Genomic DNA, 15,199 nt, shown 5'->3' with positions numbered 1-15,199 from the left:
TCCAAGGAGGCAGGCACAATGAAGAAGTGACGCAGGAAAGATGATAGGTCGCGCACCCATGTCATAGGGTGGTTTGCCCAAAACGAGAAGCAGAAAGACGCGGCGTCGCGACGTCTTTCAAATTGGTGCCCCAAAGTATGCTTCAATATGTCGGGCCAAAAAAGTATTCTTAAAACATGTTAGAAAACAATTTAAATATATAAAATGACCGAATGGAAAATCAATTTATAGTGTCCGCTGTTTTCGATTATGTCAACATTAAATATTCATACTCTTTCTGTGAAGTCATTGGAAGTGGCGACTCCTGGTGCCCTGGTTCAGTTGGGCATGTGACAACACAACACAAAACTGGCACATGACGCCGTGAATAAGTGACGACAACAACGTCCAAGCATAGCCAAAAGAGAAATCGAAAAATTAAAATATTTACGGTAACGAATAGCTATTGCTCTAGAGAATAAATAACTTCTTTGAATATCTTTCTTCGGTAAAAACAAAAACGAATAATTAAAACATATAGAGTTATTATCAGTTAATATGAAGTATATCTTCAAAAGGTAAAACCCTTCAGGTTTCTTGTTAACTGCAGGTCTTAATACAATTTTATAAATACAGTACTAAGTTTATAATTTGGCACAGTCACTTAAATCTATCCCTGACAAAGTTAATGCCTGAAACTAATATAACCTTAGACAGAGCATATTTGAATTGAAAAGCTTTGTGCTAGTTTTGATGACATCAGCAGTAGCTTTTGCCAAGCTGAGTCACAAAGGTGCTAAGCTATAATATGTTAACTAAGGTTTGAATACCCTTACACCATAAGGAATCTAATAATATACTTTCTAGTATTAAATAATTCGAAATTCGGAATAGATATTTATTAATAATTATACTTGATTATTATTTTATATTTTAAGTGAAGAACATTGTAAGCCAGAGAATCGCCTTTAATTTATACTAAATCATGAACAATTTCTACTTATTTGCATAATTAATTCCGAATTCCTCGGATGATATGGTCTATAATAGTGCCTCAGCGTTTAAGCTAAGGCAAAAACAGACATACTCTGCGCTGATATAGTTTCTATTTTGGTCAGGTACAGTCGTCTACTTTCTAGACAGACACCGATCTCTCAGTGGCAATAACGCTCAAAAGCTTGCCGAGCTTTGGTTCTCCCATAGACCCTCTCATGGTCGGACGGTGCTTACTTCGCCGGTATTTGGGTTCCATTTCGGCAGTTTTATTCAGAATCTCAGTTAGCGAACAACGTTAAGTGGAAAGCAGCAATCATGCCAATTGGTGAGTCCCGTCCCCAGAGTGGGTGGAGTGCCCTGAGCTGTTGGATAATGGAATAAATCATTGGGAAAGCGGGGCCGGAGGAGAAGAAAAATAAAGAAACAAAACTTTTGGCCCACGACCAAAATTGAATTGTGTCAACATATTCCTAGAACCGCAAACATTAAAAGTAAATAAATTAGATATATTCTTCATCGGGAGCGAAGAACTGGTGCTGCTATATGCAAAAACATACACTGCACCTGCTGACGCCGTCAGCAACTTTCACCGTGTGATCATCTAAAAGCAATTAACGGTTATTCACAGGTAGCATTTAAATTGTCTGCTGCCTTTTTAGTGCTATTTATGACCTATTAAATTGATTTTCGATGTGGTCATGCCACCAAACTGTCCGAAATGTGTATCAGCAGCCGTGAGTCAGCCGTGAGTCTACGCCTTGAACTCTGGCAATAATCAATAAGAACGCGAATCCGGTGACCCGAGGGTCACCGAGGGAAGATGCGCCGCAAATGATGTCATGCGAAAAATTTGCAGCTTGGGAAACAATTCGTGTACTCTGGCGAAACAGCAAACACAAACATATACCCATGGAGGTCTCCATAGTTAAATGTTTGACGCTCGAGAGCCGGGCTCAAGCCCGCGAAACTTGAATGCGAGCTTGAGTGGAATTTTCTGAGCGCTGGAATAATTTGTAGCAAAGAACTGATGGCGATCAAAATGACATCATGCGAACGGCGCTAATAAACAAGCGAGAACAAAAACAGACGCTAAACATTATGATATATATCCATTTGTATGTGTAGTATCTAGATATGGGCGAAGAAACATATAAATAGCAACGAATTCTAACAAGTTCGAGTTGTTTTTATGACAACATTTTCCCTGCTGCGGTTCCTCTGAGGGAGATTCCTGAGGCGGATGGTTCAGACCTCAGAACTTTCCCACCGTGTACAGTTGCCCCAAAAACTTAACAAATTCTTCGTCTTCTTTACAGAAATCAACACCCCCGATAAGTTGGAGTACCAGTTCTTCCCGGCCAGCGGAGGAGTCTTCACCTTCAAGGTACGCTCTCCCAAGGATGCCCATCTGGCCCTCACCCCTGCCCCCGAGGAGAATGGTCCCATTTTCGAGATCTTCCTGGGAGGATGGGAGAACACCAAGTCGGTGATCCGCAAGGATCGCCAGAAGCCCGAGGTGGCTGAGGTTCCCACTCCTGGCATCCTCGATGCCGGCGAGTTCCGCGGCTTCTGGGTGCGTTGGTACGACAATGTCATCACCGTGGGCCGTGAGGGCGATGCCGCTGCCTTCCTGTCCTACGACGCCGGCAGCCTGTTCCCAGTCAACTTTGTTGGCATCTGCACCGGATGGGGAGCCAGCGGCTCCTGGCTGCTGGATGGTAAGTTTCTCTCGTGATATACGTCTAAATAATAGCACAAGTGTTTTGTTACTTGATTAGTTTACATTGATTAACACATTAGAAGTATTATAATGCGGCTAAACTATTTGATCTTCTCTATATGTTATTTATCCATACACTCTGTTTAAATATTTCATAATTTCGTAAAAAGATATATTGGAAATTTTACCGAATATCCTGTCAAGAAATTTGTTTCTGAAAAAGTAATTTTCAAGATTCTACAAATAATGGATTGGCTTGGTGGTTACTATAAATGTAAACGACTTTTATAAATATTATTTGTGCTATTATCTATAATCTAACTTCGTGAAAAGTAGCCCAAAACTAATCCTTCCTCCTTTTCGCAGATGCCGCTCCCTCGGCCCCTGTAATGGGCTTCTCGGCGCCAACCTGCAGTGGTCCCGGATGCTGGGTAGCCGCCGCCAACGGAGAGGTGCCTCCCAACGCTCTCGAGGGTGGTTTCGACAGCAGCGAGCAGCTGTACATCGCCAGAGCCCGTCACGAGGGCGACCTCATTCCCGGCAAGCTGCACCCATCGCACGGCGTCACCTATGTGGCCTACGGAGGCGGTGAGCACGGACATGGCGAATACGAGGTGCTCTGCGCCGCTGGCGGCCATTGGGTGCCCGTGGAGGCCGGCAACATTCCGCCCAACGCCCTGCCCGCTGGCGAGACCGCCGAGGGTGAGCCGCTGTTCATCGGCCGTGCCACCCACGACGGCACCATCACTGTGGGCAAGGTGCAGCCCTCTCATGGCTGCTGCTACATCCCATACGGCGGCGAGGAGCTGGCGTACAAGGAGTTCGAGATCTACGTCGCCAACTAAGTCCTACTCTGGGATAAGACACAACGCACTGAAACCACAATTGTTAATCTGAGCGCTTTACAGTTCAACTGGTCGCAGAAATTTTATTTATACTTGCATTTTTACTCAATACTGTTGAAGAATCTCTTTCTAATTGAAGCCGAAAAGGTTATTATTTTGTTCACCCGAATTGGTAAATAAACGATATGCTTAAGAAATCACCAATGGAACCTGGAATTTCAATGGAAACTCTGCTGTGTGTGTTCTGTAAGGAATGAAACCTTATACTAGATTATGCTGCTTTATAGAAAAGGGTGGGGCTTATTTTGCTAGGCCTGAAAGTAGACAATAAAAGGAACTAGTAAGGCTTATTAAGCTTTACCAAAATCTGTAATCCAAGATATATATATCACTAAAGTTAAGATCTAATATATTTGAGGGATATCAGAGAGAAGTTTCCAATGAAATGGCCTGACTTCAATAATTATTTTCTCTAGATTAACATCAGCCGAAATATATCTAGTAAGATAAATTGGATAACATTATAATAATAGTTAAATTACAAGGATGTTTACTTGTAAACAACCCCTTAAGCTAATTTATTGAAAATATCAGCAATCGTTCTTTATTTCATAAACTCATTCCCCATGCTATCTTAAAGAGTATATGATTGGAATTAGGGTTATGGCCCATTCAAAGTAATTTACTTCTACTCAATGAAAATCTTGTTACCTTCTTGAACACGTTATCAGTACACTTAAAGGCCCCATAAACAAAACCTAAAAATAAATGCAAATTACAAAATCTTTTGCAAAGATCAGGCAGAGGTTGCATGGTACTAGACATTAAGCAGCCAAAATATATAATAGATTCCAGATTTAATAACCGAAATCTGGACTTGATATTAGGGCAGTATAAATATTAAAATTTAAAGCAAGAAGCAAGCAAGGAAGCCTCCATAAATATGCCAGACAGGTGTGGAGTGGAGAGTTATCGCCGTAAGTGATAAGGATAATGATAAGGCGCGAGGGTAAGGGTATAAATACTCCGAAGGAATGAGACTGTATCATCATTTTTCGAAATGGCAAAACTATTGGCATTACTCGCAGTCCTCTGCCTGAGCCAGGTGATCGGTGCTGAACGTGAGTATAGCCTTGGAGGAGGATAAGTCTGGAAAGCACCAACCTAACACCATGTTCCCGTTCCTCCGATTCCAGGCATCGTCAACTGCTACTGGGGCACCTGGGCCAACTACCGCAGCGGCAATGGCAAGTTCGATGTTTCCAATATCGATGCCGGTCTGTGCACCCATCTGAGCTACTCTTTCTTCGGAATCAACGACAACGGCGAGATCCTGTCTCTGGACACCTGGCTGGACTACGACCTGGGTTTCATCAGCCAGGCCGTGGGCCTGAAGCACCAGAACCCCAGCCTTAAGGTCCTGGCCGTGGTCGGTGGCTGGAACGAGGGCTCCACCCGCTACTCCTCGATGGCCGGTGACTGGTACAAGCGCCAGAACTTTATCAACTCTGCCCTGAACTTGATCCGCAACAATGGATTAGATGGCTTGGACCTTGACTGGGAGTACCCCAACCAGCGTGGCGGCAACTGGAACGATCGTGCCAACTTTGTGACCCTGCTGCGTGAGCTGAAGGAAGCGTGAGTCTCGGATAGTGCCAGTAGTTTAATGGTCCTGACAATAATTGATTTACTTTCTTAGCTTCGCTCCCTATGGCTATGAGTTGGGTATTGCTGTGGGAGCCGGTGAGTCGCTTGCCACTGCCTCCTACGAGATCGCCAATATTGCCCAGCATGTTAACTTCATCAACGTGATGACCTACGACTTTGCCATGGCCTCCGATGGCCGCACCGGCTTCAACTCCCCCCAGTGGGCTGTGGAGAATGCCATTAACTTCTGGATGAGCCAGGGTGCTCCGGCCAACAAGCTGGTCCTTGGTGTCGGTACCTACGGACGCTCCTTCCAGCTGTCGGACTCTTCCCAGAACTGGCCAGGTGCCCCGTGCCGTGGAGAGGGCAGTGCTGGCTCCTACACCGGCTCCACCGGCTACCTGGGCTACAACGAGATCTGCCAGAACAACTGGCACACCGTGTTCGATTACGACAATGCCGCTCCCTACGCCTTCTCTGGCGACCAGTGGGTGAGCTTCGACAACGTGCTTAGCGTGCAGTACAAGATGGACTTCGCCCTATCCAAGGGTCTGGCTGGAGCTATGATCTGGTCTCTGGAGACTGATGACTACCGCGGACACTGCGGCGAGACCTATCCCCTGCTGAAGACCATCAACAGGAAACTTCGATGGGTTTAAATTTGATAACAAGTTAAAATGCAAGCAATGAAATTACTTTTTGTGTGTGTTTTGTTATTTCGGTTAATTCTCGAAAAGAAAAAACTGTGGCCAAAATAAAAAAGTTTTCTAAAAAGATACTAGCGTTTTTTTTATTTAATTATTTTGAACGAGCTAGCTATGGAGTTTGGACTATGGCAGCAAAGGCCTTCAGCTCATGTTTTGAAAAATATTTATTATTTTCTTATTTATGTTTAGGGAAGGTATAATTATATATGTGGAATGTGTGGGATTTGAAAGGAACGCTAGCATATCGGGCTTTAATATTTAAATAACAACCCAATTGTTGAAAAATTCAGTTATATATTTTGAAAAAAATTTCTTCACATTATATTCTTTATTGATTAAGATAGTGGTTGCAGAAATATATGACTTTCGGCTATCATTGGCTTTTTGGCCTTCGTATACCTACAAAATATGTGTATTGTAGGTTAATATATTACAAGCGATATTTTTATATGCTCATTTTTTGATTAATTCAAACTTTTGCAAATACCATTAAAAAGTCAAAAATGCATCAATTTAACGTCGGATTGCTGTTCTGGGCTACTTTTTAAAACGTTAATAAATCTGCATTAAATCTGCATTTTTGTAAATTTTTGACAATTTTAACGATTCTGCTATTATTGCCGATCAAGAATATATATGATTTATAGGGTCGGAAATGACTCTTTCACTTTGCTTAAGCCATCTGACTAAAATTATAACGCCCTGAAAGGGTATAAAAAAATCTTCGCTTTAAACTAAATTTAGCATACATGGCGTATACTTAACGTGAAAACCCTTAAATTAAGTATACGCCATGTGTGTCTTGAGGGAGAATAGATTACAAATTTATAAAAGTGTGTAACTCCAATTAAGAAGCAAGCTTGTCAATTCAATCATAAGTTCAAATTGGAAATCGATCATAACTAAGCTTTAAATGCCAATTTTTTAGACAAATCACAGTTTAAAAAACTCATAACCCAGCCAAAAATGTATTGGTTTTAATTCGTAAAGCTGTTCTATGTTAGTTTAAATGCTCGCACAGTTGAGTTTAGACCAAGGCCTGATTTCTCCTATATATTATTTATTTTTAAGTAATATAATAGTAATTTTTAAGACTTACCGCAGTAGAGGACACACTGTTATCCTTTATGGTCATTGCTTCTTTCCTTCCAGTATTCTTGGTGACTTCAATTAAATTGTTCATGGTTTCTTCGAAGTTATCTTCTTTCTGGTTATCCAAAATTATTGCATTGGCCAGGTGATATTTTTGGGGTCGGAGGGCAATCACGAACACTACCACTATAGATGTAAACACTGGAGCGGCCACGGACAGAATGAGGTCAGCACGACGGCAGTGCCAGTATTTATAGTCTCTGAGTAAAGAGAACAGAAAAAGTGAAAGCGAGAGAAAAAGAGATACGCACAGAGAGAGAGAGAGAGACAGAGAGAGAGAGTGAGAGAGAGAGGAAACTACCAAAAAAGAGGGAGATAAACAGAGAAATGCTGGGAATTATTTATTCAAATCCTTATCTGTTAACAAAATGTTACGAAAAGTCCACTGCAATTCGGAGCTGGTGATCCAGTCAAGCCCAGGGACAGCTCATAATGAAAAAACTGATTACTTGAGCTTGTTGGAATTAAGACAGTTTAAAAATAACAATAACCTAATAAGTCAGAATATTATAAGTTAACGCACCCACAACTGTGCCATGCCCGAGACGGGAACAATGTTGGACCTTGTTATTTCATGACAAGCGGTTGGAAATGAAGGTCACAAAGGGTCTTTAAAAAAAAGGAAAACAATGTTAACAACTTTCCTTATTTGATTTTCGTCACCTGATAAAAGCTTTTCTAGATATTTTTATTATTTGTTACTCAATTTCGACTAAATTGGTCTTAGTAAGTAATTGCATTGAACATGATTGGATACTAAGAAGACCCTGCCAAGTCTGCTATGAAAACACTTTATTTTTTATACGATAAAGAGGACTAGTCAGGGATAAGGCTATTTTTCATATTAAATCATCAAAAGAAATGGTGTCACCTCCTATAATTTTCCTAGTAAATGTTGATTGTATTTACTGTTTACTTGAGAAGAGCTTTTAGGAGTAGCTGGCAACCGATTTGAATCATCAACATCCGGGTCGACGACACACCACAACTTTGCGGGGGGTACTTTGGGAACACATCTTAACCCAATCTCAAGATGCACTCAAAAAATGACGACCAAATATTAAAATTTATTAGCATAATTAAACTATGTGGAGTGGAGAGATAAAAACCATTGAGGAATTTTTGCTCGATGCAATATATTAGACTTTTGTTTTCTATTTCTGCGATTTCTGCGATTTCGTTGGCTAAGTGGCGACTTATCAGCGCTGCGATGTTAAACAAATATGTGTAATAATTCATAATGCGAACGATAAGGCTTCGCCGGGAATCGGCCTATATAAACGCGGTCCCGGAAGGCCCGAAGCTATTGAGAAGTTCAACCGATTGGCTGCACCATGAAGACACTCTCCATTTGGGCTTTGGCAGCACTCTGCCTCTGCCTGGGCCAAGTGGCCTCCAGCGAAAGTGAGTGACGGATAAATCTTGGCTAGTCCTCAGATTAACATTTGCTTCCCATAGAGCTGATCAACTGCTATTGGGGCACCTGGGCCAACTACCGTCCTGGCGATGGCAAGTTTGTTCCCTCGGACATTGATCCCTCCCTGTGTACGCACATCAGCTATACCTTCTTCGGAATCAGCGATGCTGGCGAGTTCAAGTCTCTGGACACCTGGCTGGACATGGACGATGGACTGGGTAATTTCAGAATATTGATGGTTCAGGGATTTCCAAAGCTCAAACCCGATACATTTCCATAGGCTTCATTAGCCAGACTATTGCTCTGAAGCAGCGCAATCCCAACCTGAAAATTTTGGCTGTGGTTGGTGGCTGGAACGAGGGGTCTGCCAAGTACTCGGCCATGGCTGCCGATCCCGCTAAGCGAGCGACCTTCGTCTCCACCACTCTGGCCTTCATCCAGCAGCATGGCTTCGATGGCCTTGACTTGGATTGGGAGTATCCTGGTCAGCGTGGAGGCAGCGATGCAGATCGCGAGAACTTTGTGACCCTGCTGCGCGAGATCAAGGAAACGTAAGTGAATCTCGAAAGAGGAACAATGGATTGACTGAGATTCATTTAACATCCACAGCTTCGATAAGCACGGATTGGAGCTGGGCATTGCTGTGGGTGCTTCTGAGAAGTCGGCTAGCATTTCCTACGACATTCCTGCCATTTCCCAGCATTTGACTTTCATCAATGTGATGACCTACGACTTCCACATGGCCTTCGATGGATACTTGGGTTTGAACGCCCCTCTGCCCGAGGTTACCGAGTCCATTGACTACTGGCTGTCGCATGGTGCGTAGAGGAAGTCCTAAATCCCTGAGTTCCATTGCCTTATCTCTGGCCTTTCCAGGTGCCCCGGCCGAGAAATTGATTCTTGGCATTGGCTTCTATGGCCACAGCTACCAGATGGCTGACAGCTCCAAGAACTGGCCTGGAGCCGAGTGCATAGGCTCTGGATCCGCTGGCCCGTACACCCGGGAAAGTGGTTTCCTCGGTTATCATGAGATCTGCTTGAACAACTGGGAGACTGTCTTCGATGCAGAGAACGGTGCGCCCTATGCCTTCCAGGGTGATCAGTGGATTGGCTATGACAACGTTCAGAGCATCCAGATGAAGATGCAGTTGGTGGAGTCAAGAAATCTGGGCGGTGCAATGATGTGGTCCATCGAGACGGACGACTTCCGGGGCCTTTGCGGAGAGTCCTATCCCCTGCTGAAGACGATGAACCGAGCTCTGGGCAAGGACGTGAGCGGAGGAGGTGGCAGCGGAGGTGGAGGTGGAGGAAACGGAGGTAGTGTCACTGCTGCTCCTACACCAACACCTAATCCGGGTGGCAACGGCGGCGGCAGTGGTGGCAACGGAGGTGGCTCCAGCGAAAATTGCTCTGAAAATGGCTACTTCATGCACAGCAGCGACTGCAATAGGTATTACCAGTGCGTTGACGGTATCCGCTACGACTTCCAATGCGGGCAAGGATTGTACTTCAATTCGAATACCAAGAATTGCGACTGGGCGGAGAATGTCGCTTGTCCCTACTGAACATAGAGCATTTAAAAATATACCAAAGATTGCAAAAAAACTATCAATTATGTATATCAATTAATCATATAAAATCAAATTTATTACTGATGGGATTTAGATTATATTTCGATTTGGATTTAACGCTCAAATAATAATATTTACAACTCGAAACTTAGTCACGGTGATCAGATATAAAAGGTAAATACAAGTGAATCAATTCAAATATTGCAATATTGATAGCGATAACGAAAATGTGGTAATGTTAAGAAAGACCCGCCATTTGAAGGCACCATTAGTAAAACAAATTCTTTTTAAGTTTATATCATTGTCTTTGAATAACACATTTTGAACTGTGGCTATATATAATAATAATAATAATGAATTAAAAGATAAATTTACAATGAAAAATCAAGTTTGTATAATAAACACAGGGGTTATGCTATAAGAAAGTTTAATTATTTTATTTCTAGGTCTCACAATCCCGCACACACAACTCTAACTATTTACTTTACTTTGTTAAATAAAGCATACAAAGCATATAAATAAATATAAATCAAGTTACCTTTCCCTTTCTAAGGTCAGTTTCCTCAAACTCCCTCTACAAATAGAACTCCAACTTAACAGACACACGGAACTAGAAACATCTTAGTCTTTCTGGAATTATACCTAAAATATTGACAGACGCAAGGATATGATCTTGTTTAAATTTTCAAAAACGTTCGGTTGTGTATACGTCTCATAAAAATTTTTAGTTGAATTAACTTATAGATTTCATCCCTTTCGGGATGGCGTCCTTTGCCGTTGTTTTTACGTCCGCAATTTTTCTGATTGTCAGTTGCGCCGCAAAGCAGTGTGAGTAAAACCTTACTTAAAACTCTAGAAATGTGAAGTAAAGAAGGTTTTTTCAGATAACATATTTTGCCAATATGATTTGAATTCTTATTATTATAAGAACATGAGTACATTCTACTCGTGGCACATCGATACTAGACTATGTACGCATCTGGTTCTTGGTTCGGGAATTGGTGTGGACGAAGAATCTGGAGCGCTTAAGATAAAAAACAAGGATCTCCAGGAGAAGGGTGAGTAGTTCCTGATGGAATTTCTTTGGGTTAATGTCCGGTCCAGAATTGAACTGTCTTTTAAACTGTTTAAAATACATTTTCGTTTACTTTCAGATCTTCTAATCCACGGCGATAAACTGAAGTCCGATAACGTCCAGAAGGTGATTATATCTGTAGGCGGCTTTGACGAAGACTCCCGAATATTTTCCAAAATGGTGGCCTCTGAGAACAATCGAGAAGAATTCACAAGCTCTCTGGTAACTTTCATGTTGCAAATGGGTTACCAAGGGGCTCAGATCGACTGGCGTTATCCCACGCAACGCGGTGGACAGCCGGAGGACGTCTCGAATTTCGTCCTCCTTCTAGAAGAACTGAGCTTGACGTACGTTTGTGCAGCATAACATGGGGTAACGAGTAACTATAGTAATTTAACCATTTTTTATAGCTTTCGGGAACATAAGTTCTTATTGATGGTTGTGGTGCTGGGCAGAACCGACAAACAGACACTGGAGAGCTATAATATACCCGGAATAGTAGAAAACGTGGACTTCATTAATCTAATGGTGGACGACGAGCGAGACAAGTACCGCAAGCGCCTAAGCTTCATCTCTCCTCTTTTCGGAGGTACTAACAGCGTGGCCGCTGCTGTCAAGCACTGGAAGAGGGCGGGCAAGGATTCGCACAAGATCCTCCTCAACATCCCATTTTTCGGCCGCTCCTACACCATGGACAAGAACCAGTCCGCCCTGGGGTCGCCCTGTAAGGGACCCGGCCTGCCGGGGAGAAATTCCGGCATTGTCGGCTTCACGACCTTCAACGAGTTTTGCACCCAAGCATCGAAATGGTCCAAGCACTTCGACAAGGTGGCCAAGGTGCCCTACGCCACCCGTGGCGATCAGTGGTTGACCTACGAGAACTCGCACAGCATTTGGGCAAAGATGCACTTTCTGAAGAAGAACCAATTGGGTGGCGCCATGGCCTGGACAATCGATGCGGACGACGCATTTGGCGTATGCGGAATTCGCTTCGGTTTGCTGAGTAACATCTTCTCGGCTCTGGGCGATGAGAAAATACTTACCACCCAGGCACCGACCACGGAGGCCGAAGGCTTATGCCCACGCAATGGATTCTTTCGAGACAAATGGGAATGCCGGTACTACTACGAGTGCCGCAACGGAAAACGTTTCGAGTACGAGTGTATATACGGTCAGTTCTTCGACGAGGCTAAGGGATTCTGCCGACGCGCTGAGGAGGTTACATGCAATCAGGACTTTGTCATTTGGCGACCGGGCATGCCTGGTTACAGCTACGAGAACCTCCCGTTGAACCTCAAGGTCGTTGAATAGGCTTTAAATATAAAAGAATTAACGATTTGCGGTTAAGCACTCAAAGGTCAACACTTTACTGAGTCTGAATAATTGCAGCTACTGGTGGTTAGATCAAAGTTCAGCCCACTGGGGCAGTCGAACCTGTGGGTATTACCCCCGCTGCAGTAGTAGAACTTCGAGCAGTTGTTCGGATCACGGACATAACCAAGAGGTGCGTCTGCCGGGCAGCTGAACGTTTTACTGGGCTGGTCTTCATTGGACTCTGTAGTTAGTCCAGTGGGGGTGCCGCTACCAAAGAGCACGCGGTTGATCTCGTTTAGCAGCGGATAGCGCTGCTGGCCACAGGTTCCACGGAAGTCATCCGACTCCAGAGACCAGATCATGATGCCCCCCAGTTGGTGCTGCATCACGAACTGAGCCTTCAAAGAGAGACTACGCATGTCTTCGTACCCCACCCACTGTCGCTCCCTGAAGGCGTAAGGCACCTGCTGATCCGGCTCCCATTTCTGCGTCCATTCCTCCTGCCCCATCTTTTCGCACAGCTCGTTGTAGCCCAGCACTCCAGGTTCACGGAAATATTTTCCAGCTATTCCCTTTCCTATGTGCGGTGATCCCGGCTCATGGCCTTCGGCAGTGGTCAGGGTAAAGGTGCGTCCATAAAAGGGAACACCGAGCACCAGTTTCTGTGCAGGTGCACCCGCCTGCAACCAGTACTTGACAATGGCGTCCACGTTCAACTGCTGCTGCCGCCCGGTGGAATCGGTTGCGTCGCTAACTGAGCCATACAATGGGGCATTGATGCCCACCACATCATCCCAAGGTCCGTGGAGGTCATATGCCATGACATTGATGAGGTCCAAATACGGGACAATGGCTGGGATGTCGTAAGAGATCTCAGCGGAGAACTGAGCGGAACCCACAGCGGCTGTTAGCATGAAGCCGAAAGGTTCAAGCCTGAGGTAGGATAAAACAGTCAACAGAGCTACTAAGGAGTCAAAATACCCTGTGACTTACCCTTCCTTAAGGTCCTTGAGAAAAGCGATATAGTTGGAGCGGTCCTCATTGTCTAGACTGTGACGCTGTCCTGGGTACTCCCAGTCCAGATCCAAGCCATCGAATCCATGCCGCTGCAAGAACCTGACCACATCATCCACGAACACAGCTCGCTTCTCAGGATCGCTGGCCACTATAGAGAACTTCTTGGATCCCTCATTCCAACCACCCACAGCCACCAATGTTTTCAGTGTGGGATTCTTCAATTTAAGAGCATTGAAGTTCTTAATATTTCCCCGTCCACCGTTGTCCTCAAGATCCAAATAGGCATCGATGACCCGCAGCTTTCCTGTCTCCTCGATGCCCAGAAAAGCGTAGATCAAATGTGTGCATAGAAATGGATCAATTTCCGCCACATCGAACTTTCCGAGTCCTGGTCGGTAGACGGACCAGGTTCCCTGGTAGCAGACAACGACCTCTGCAACAGGATTACTTTATCTGTATAGTCCTGGGGAAAATTATGCCACCACTTACTTGAAGAGTTGTTGCTTGATGCGGCCGAGGCTGTCACTATCAGGATTGCCCCTAGGAGCAGTATTACTAAACCAGTTCCGTTCCACATTTCGAATTTTCCGTCACTGATTTGAGCCATTCCGCCACCCAGCGACTTTTATACAGGAAAGCCAGCACGATTATTGATAAGGGAGTGTAAGACAGTGAAAATGTATTTGCGAGAATTCAGCGGAGAACATACAAAAATCGAAGTGTTTGCACACTTGTTGCTCCGGAAAGCATGGCAAACAATGCCCAGCATGATACCCTCACGGGCGGGTTGAGGGCCAGCTGCTGGTCTCCAAGATAAACGATAACAACTAAGGCTACGGGGGAGCGTCTAAAACTTCTTTAGCTTTGACAACTGGTTGTTGCGACGCAGCGCCATTTTCCGGAGGCGCCGCCAGTACTGCTTCGTATTCGGATCCAGCTCATCCAGGGGGATAATGCGCTCCGTATTGAGGGTCCAAAGCCAGTCGGGGTACTCGGAATCCGGCTTAATCTGTCAGAGAGACGTATTAGTTGTGATCAAAGGCTCTGGGACGGACACACCACTCACCTTGACATCCTCGCCGGTTTTAAGGTAGTTGCTTCCGCACACATAGTTCACAAGCTTGTTGGCGTCCGTTTCCACAGGAATAACCTTTTTCTCCATGATGGGACCCAGCTTGCCAAGCTTTTTCTTCTTGCCCGCTGTGGAAAACTTATAATTGGGAATTCGGCCAAGCATTTCAATTCAGATGGGGACTAACCTGGAGCTGCCGGTTTCACAGCATAACAACGTGCCGAAGTGGCCAGTGCCGGTGCCATTAAACGCTGCCTGAACAGGCTAAGTGCCGCCGTCAAGTTACTCATGTTATATGTGTTCTGATTAGCCTTGACTGACTCTTTAATTGATAATTATTAAATTTCTAATTTATTTACAAATTTCGACTTTTGTTGTATAATCTGCCAATTGGAAATGCGGCAGCTGCTGCACAAGTCGCGTTATACGGTCATACCTTTTCTAACAGCTGATTAATCAAAACAAACAATAAAATGATATTCTTTGTGAAATAAAATCCCTTTTAAAAACAGTGGAGATTCAAATGATTAACTAGGTATTAAACAAACTAGATTTTTACTTGCGTTTATGTTAATCAATTAAATATAACAAAAATTTAGAGGTGGGCGAAGGCCGATATAAATAATGGGGGTGTTCTTTTGTACAGATCTTTATTAAATTTCTATCTTATTATTCCTGAGGAAAAGA

At 44.0% G+C, this 15,199-nt stretch overlaps 6 protein-coding genes across 6 annotated transcripts; 4 read left to right on the top strand and 2 right to left on the bottom strand.

Annotated features, from left to right (window-relative positions):
- The first annotated feature begins 11 nt into the window (after window positions 1-11).
- On the top strand, window positions 12-3,744 carry LOC110179210 (uncharacterized). Its single transcript, XM_020946643.2, has 4 exons — window positions 12-431; window positions 1,098-1,300; window positions 2,292-2,693; window positions 3,062-3,744. Exons 2-4 carry the CDS (start codon window positions 1,291-1,293, stop codon window positions 3,538-3,540), a joined length of 891 nt encoding a protein of 296 aa, XP_020802302.2. The 5' UTR covers window positions 12-431; window positions 1,098-1,290; the 3' UTR covers window positions 3,541-3,744.
- Window positions 3,745-4,542: 798 nt separating this feature from the next.
- On the top strand, window positions 4,543-6,057 carry Cht9 (Chitinase 9). Its single transcript, XM_020946660.2, has 3 exons — window positions 4,543-4,661; window positions 4,737-5,178; window positions 5,240-6,057. The coding sequence occupies exons 1-3, from the start codon at window positions 4,601-4,603 to the stop codon at window positions 5,844-5,846; spliced, it is 1,110 nt and encodes a 369-aa protein (XP_020802319.2). The 5' UTR covers window positions 4,543-4,600; the 3' UTR covers window positions 5,847-6,057.
- Window positions 6,058-8,365: 2,308 nt separating this feature from the next.
- Cht4 (Chitinase 4) lies at window positions 8,366-10,164 on the top strand. The gene is made up of 5 exons (XM_020946709.2): window positions 8,366-8,450; window positions 8,505-8,681; window positions 8,744-9,014; window positions 9,073-9,281; window positions 9,340-10,164. The coding sequence occupies exons 1-5, from the start codon at window positions 8,381-8,383 to the stop codon at window positions 10,026-10,028; spliced, it is 1,416 nt and encodes a 471-aa protein (XP_020802368.2). The 5' UTR covers window positions 8,366-8,380; the 3' UTR covers window positions 10,029-10,164.
- A 394-nt stretch (window positions 10,165-10,558) lies between these two features.
- On the top strand, window positions 10,559-12,471 carry Cht12 (Chitinase 12). The gene is made up of 4 exons (XM_086828094.1): window positions 10,559-10,862; window positions 10,919-11,092; window positions 11,189-11,456; window positions 11,520-12,471. The coding sequence occupies exons 1-4, from the start codon at window positions 10,796-10,798 to the stop codon at window positions 12,418-12,420; spliced, it is 1,410 nt and encodes a 469-aa protein (XP_086684220.1). The 5' UTR covers window positions 10,559-10,795; the 3' UTR covers window positions 12,421-12,471.
- Window positions 12,446-14,065, bottom strand: Cht8 (Chitinase 8). Its single transcript, XM_020946605.2, has 3 exons — window positions 13,930-14,065; window positions 13,417-13,873; window positions 12,446-13,356 (listed from the first exon to the last, which is right to left on the bottom strand). The coding sequence occupies exons 1-3, from the start codon at window positions 14,045-14,047 to the stop codon at window positions 12,468-12,470; spliced, it is 1,464 nt and encodes a 487-aa protein (XP_020802264.2). The 5' UTR covers window positions 14,048-14,065; the 3' UTR covers window positions 12,446-12,467.
- Window positions 14,066-14,087: 22 nt separating this feature from the next.
- mRpL54 (mitochondrial ribosomal protein L54) lies at window positions 14,088-15,136 on the bottom strand. Its single transcript, XM_020946609.2, has 4 exons — window positions 14,949-15,136; window positions 14,700-14,834; window positions 14,507-14,640; window positions 14,088-14,449 (listed from the first exon to the last, which is right to left on the bottom strand). Exons 2-4 carry the CDS (start codon window positions 14,800-14,802, stop codon window positions 14,288-14,290), a joined length of 399 nt encoding a protein of 132 aa, XP_020802268.1. The 5' UTR covers window positions 14,803-14,834; window positions 14,949-15,136; the 3' UTR covers window positions 14,088-14,287.
- Window positions 15,137-15,199: the final 63 nt, after the last annotated feature.

The sequence above is a fragment of the Drosophila serrata genome, unplaced genomic scaffold (assembly GCF_035046125.1).
Source record: "Drosophila serrata isolate PLE 108 unplaced genomic scaffold, ASM3504612v1 contig_184, whole genome shotgun sequence".
In the NCBI taxonomy this organism is placed as follows: domain Eukaryota; kingdom Metazoa; phylum Arthropoda; class Insecta; order Diptera; family Drosophilidae; genus Drosophila; species Drosophila serrata.
This window is presented reverse-complemented; position numbering and strand designations above follow the sequence as displayed.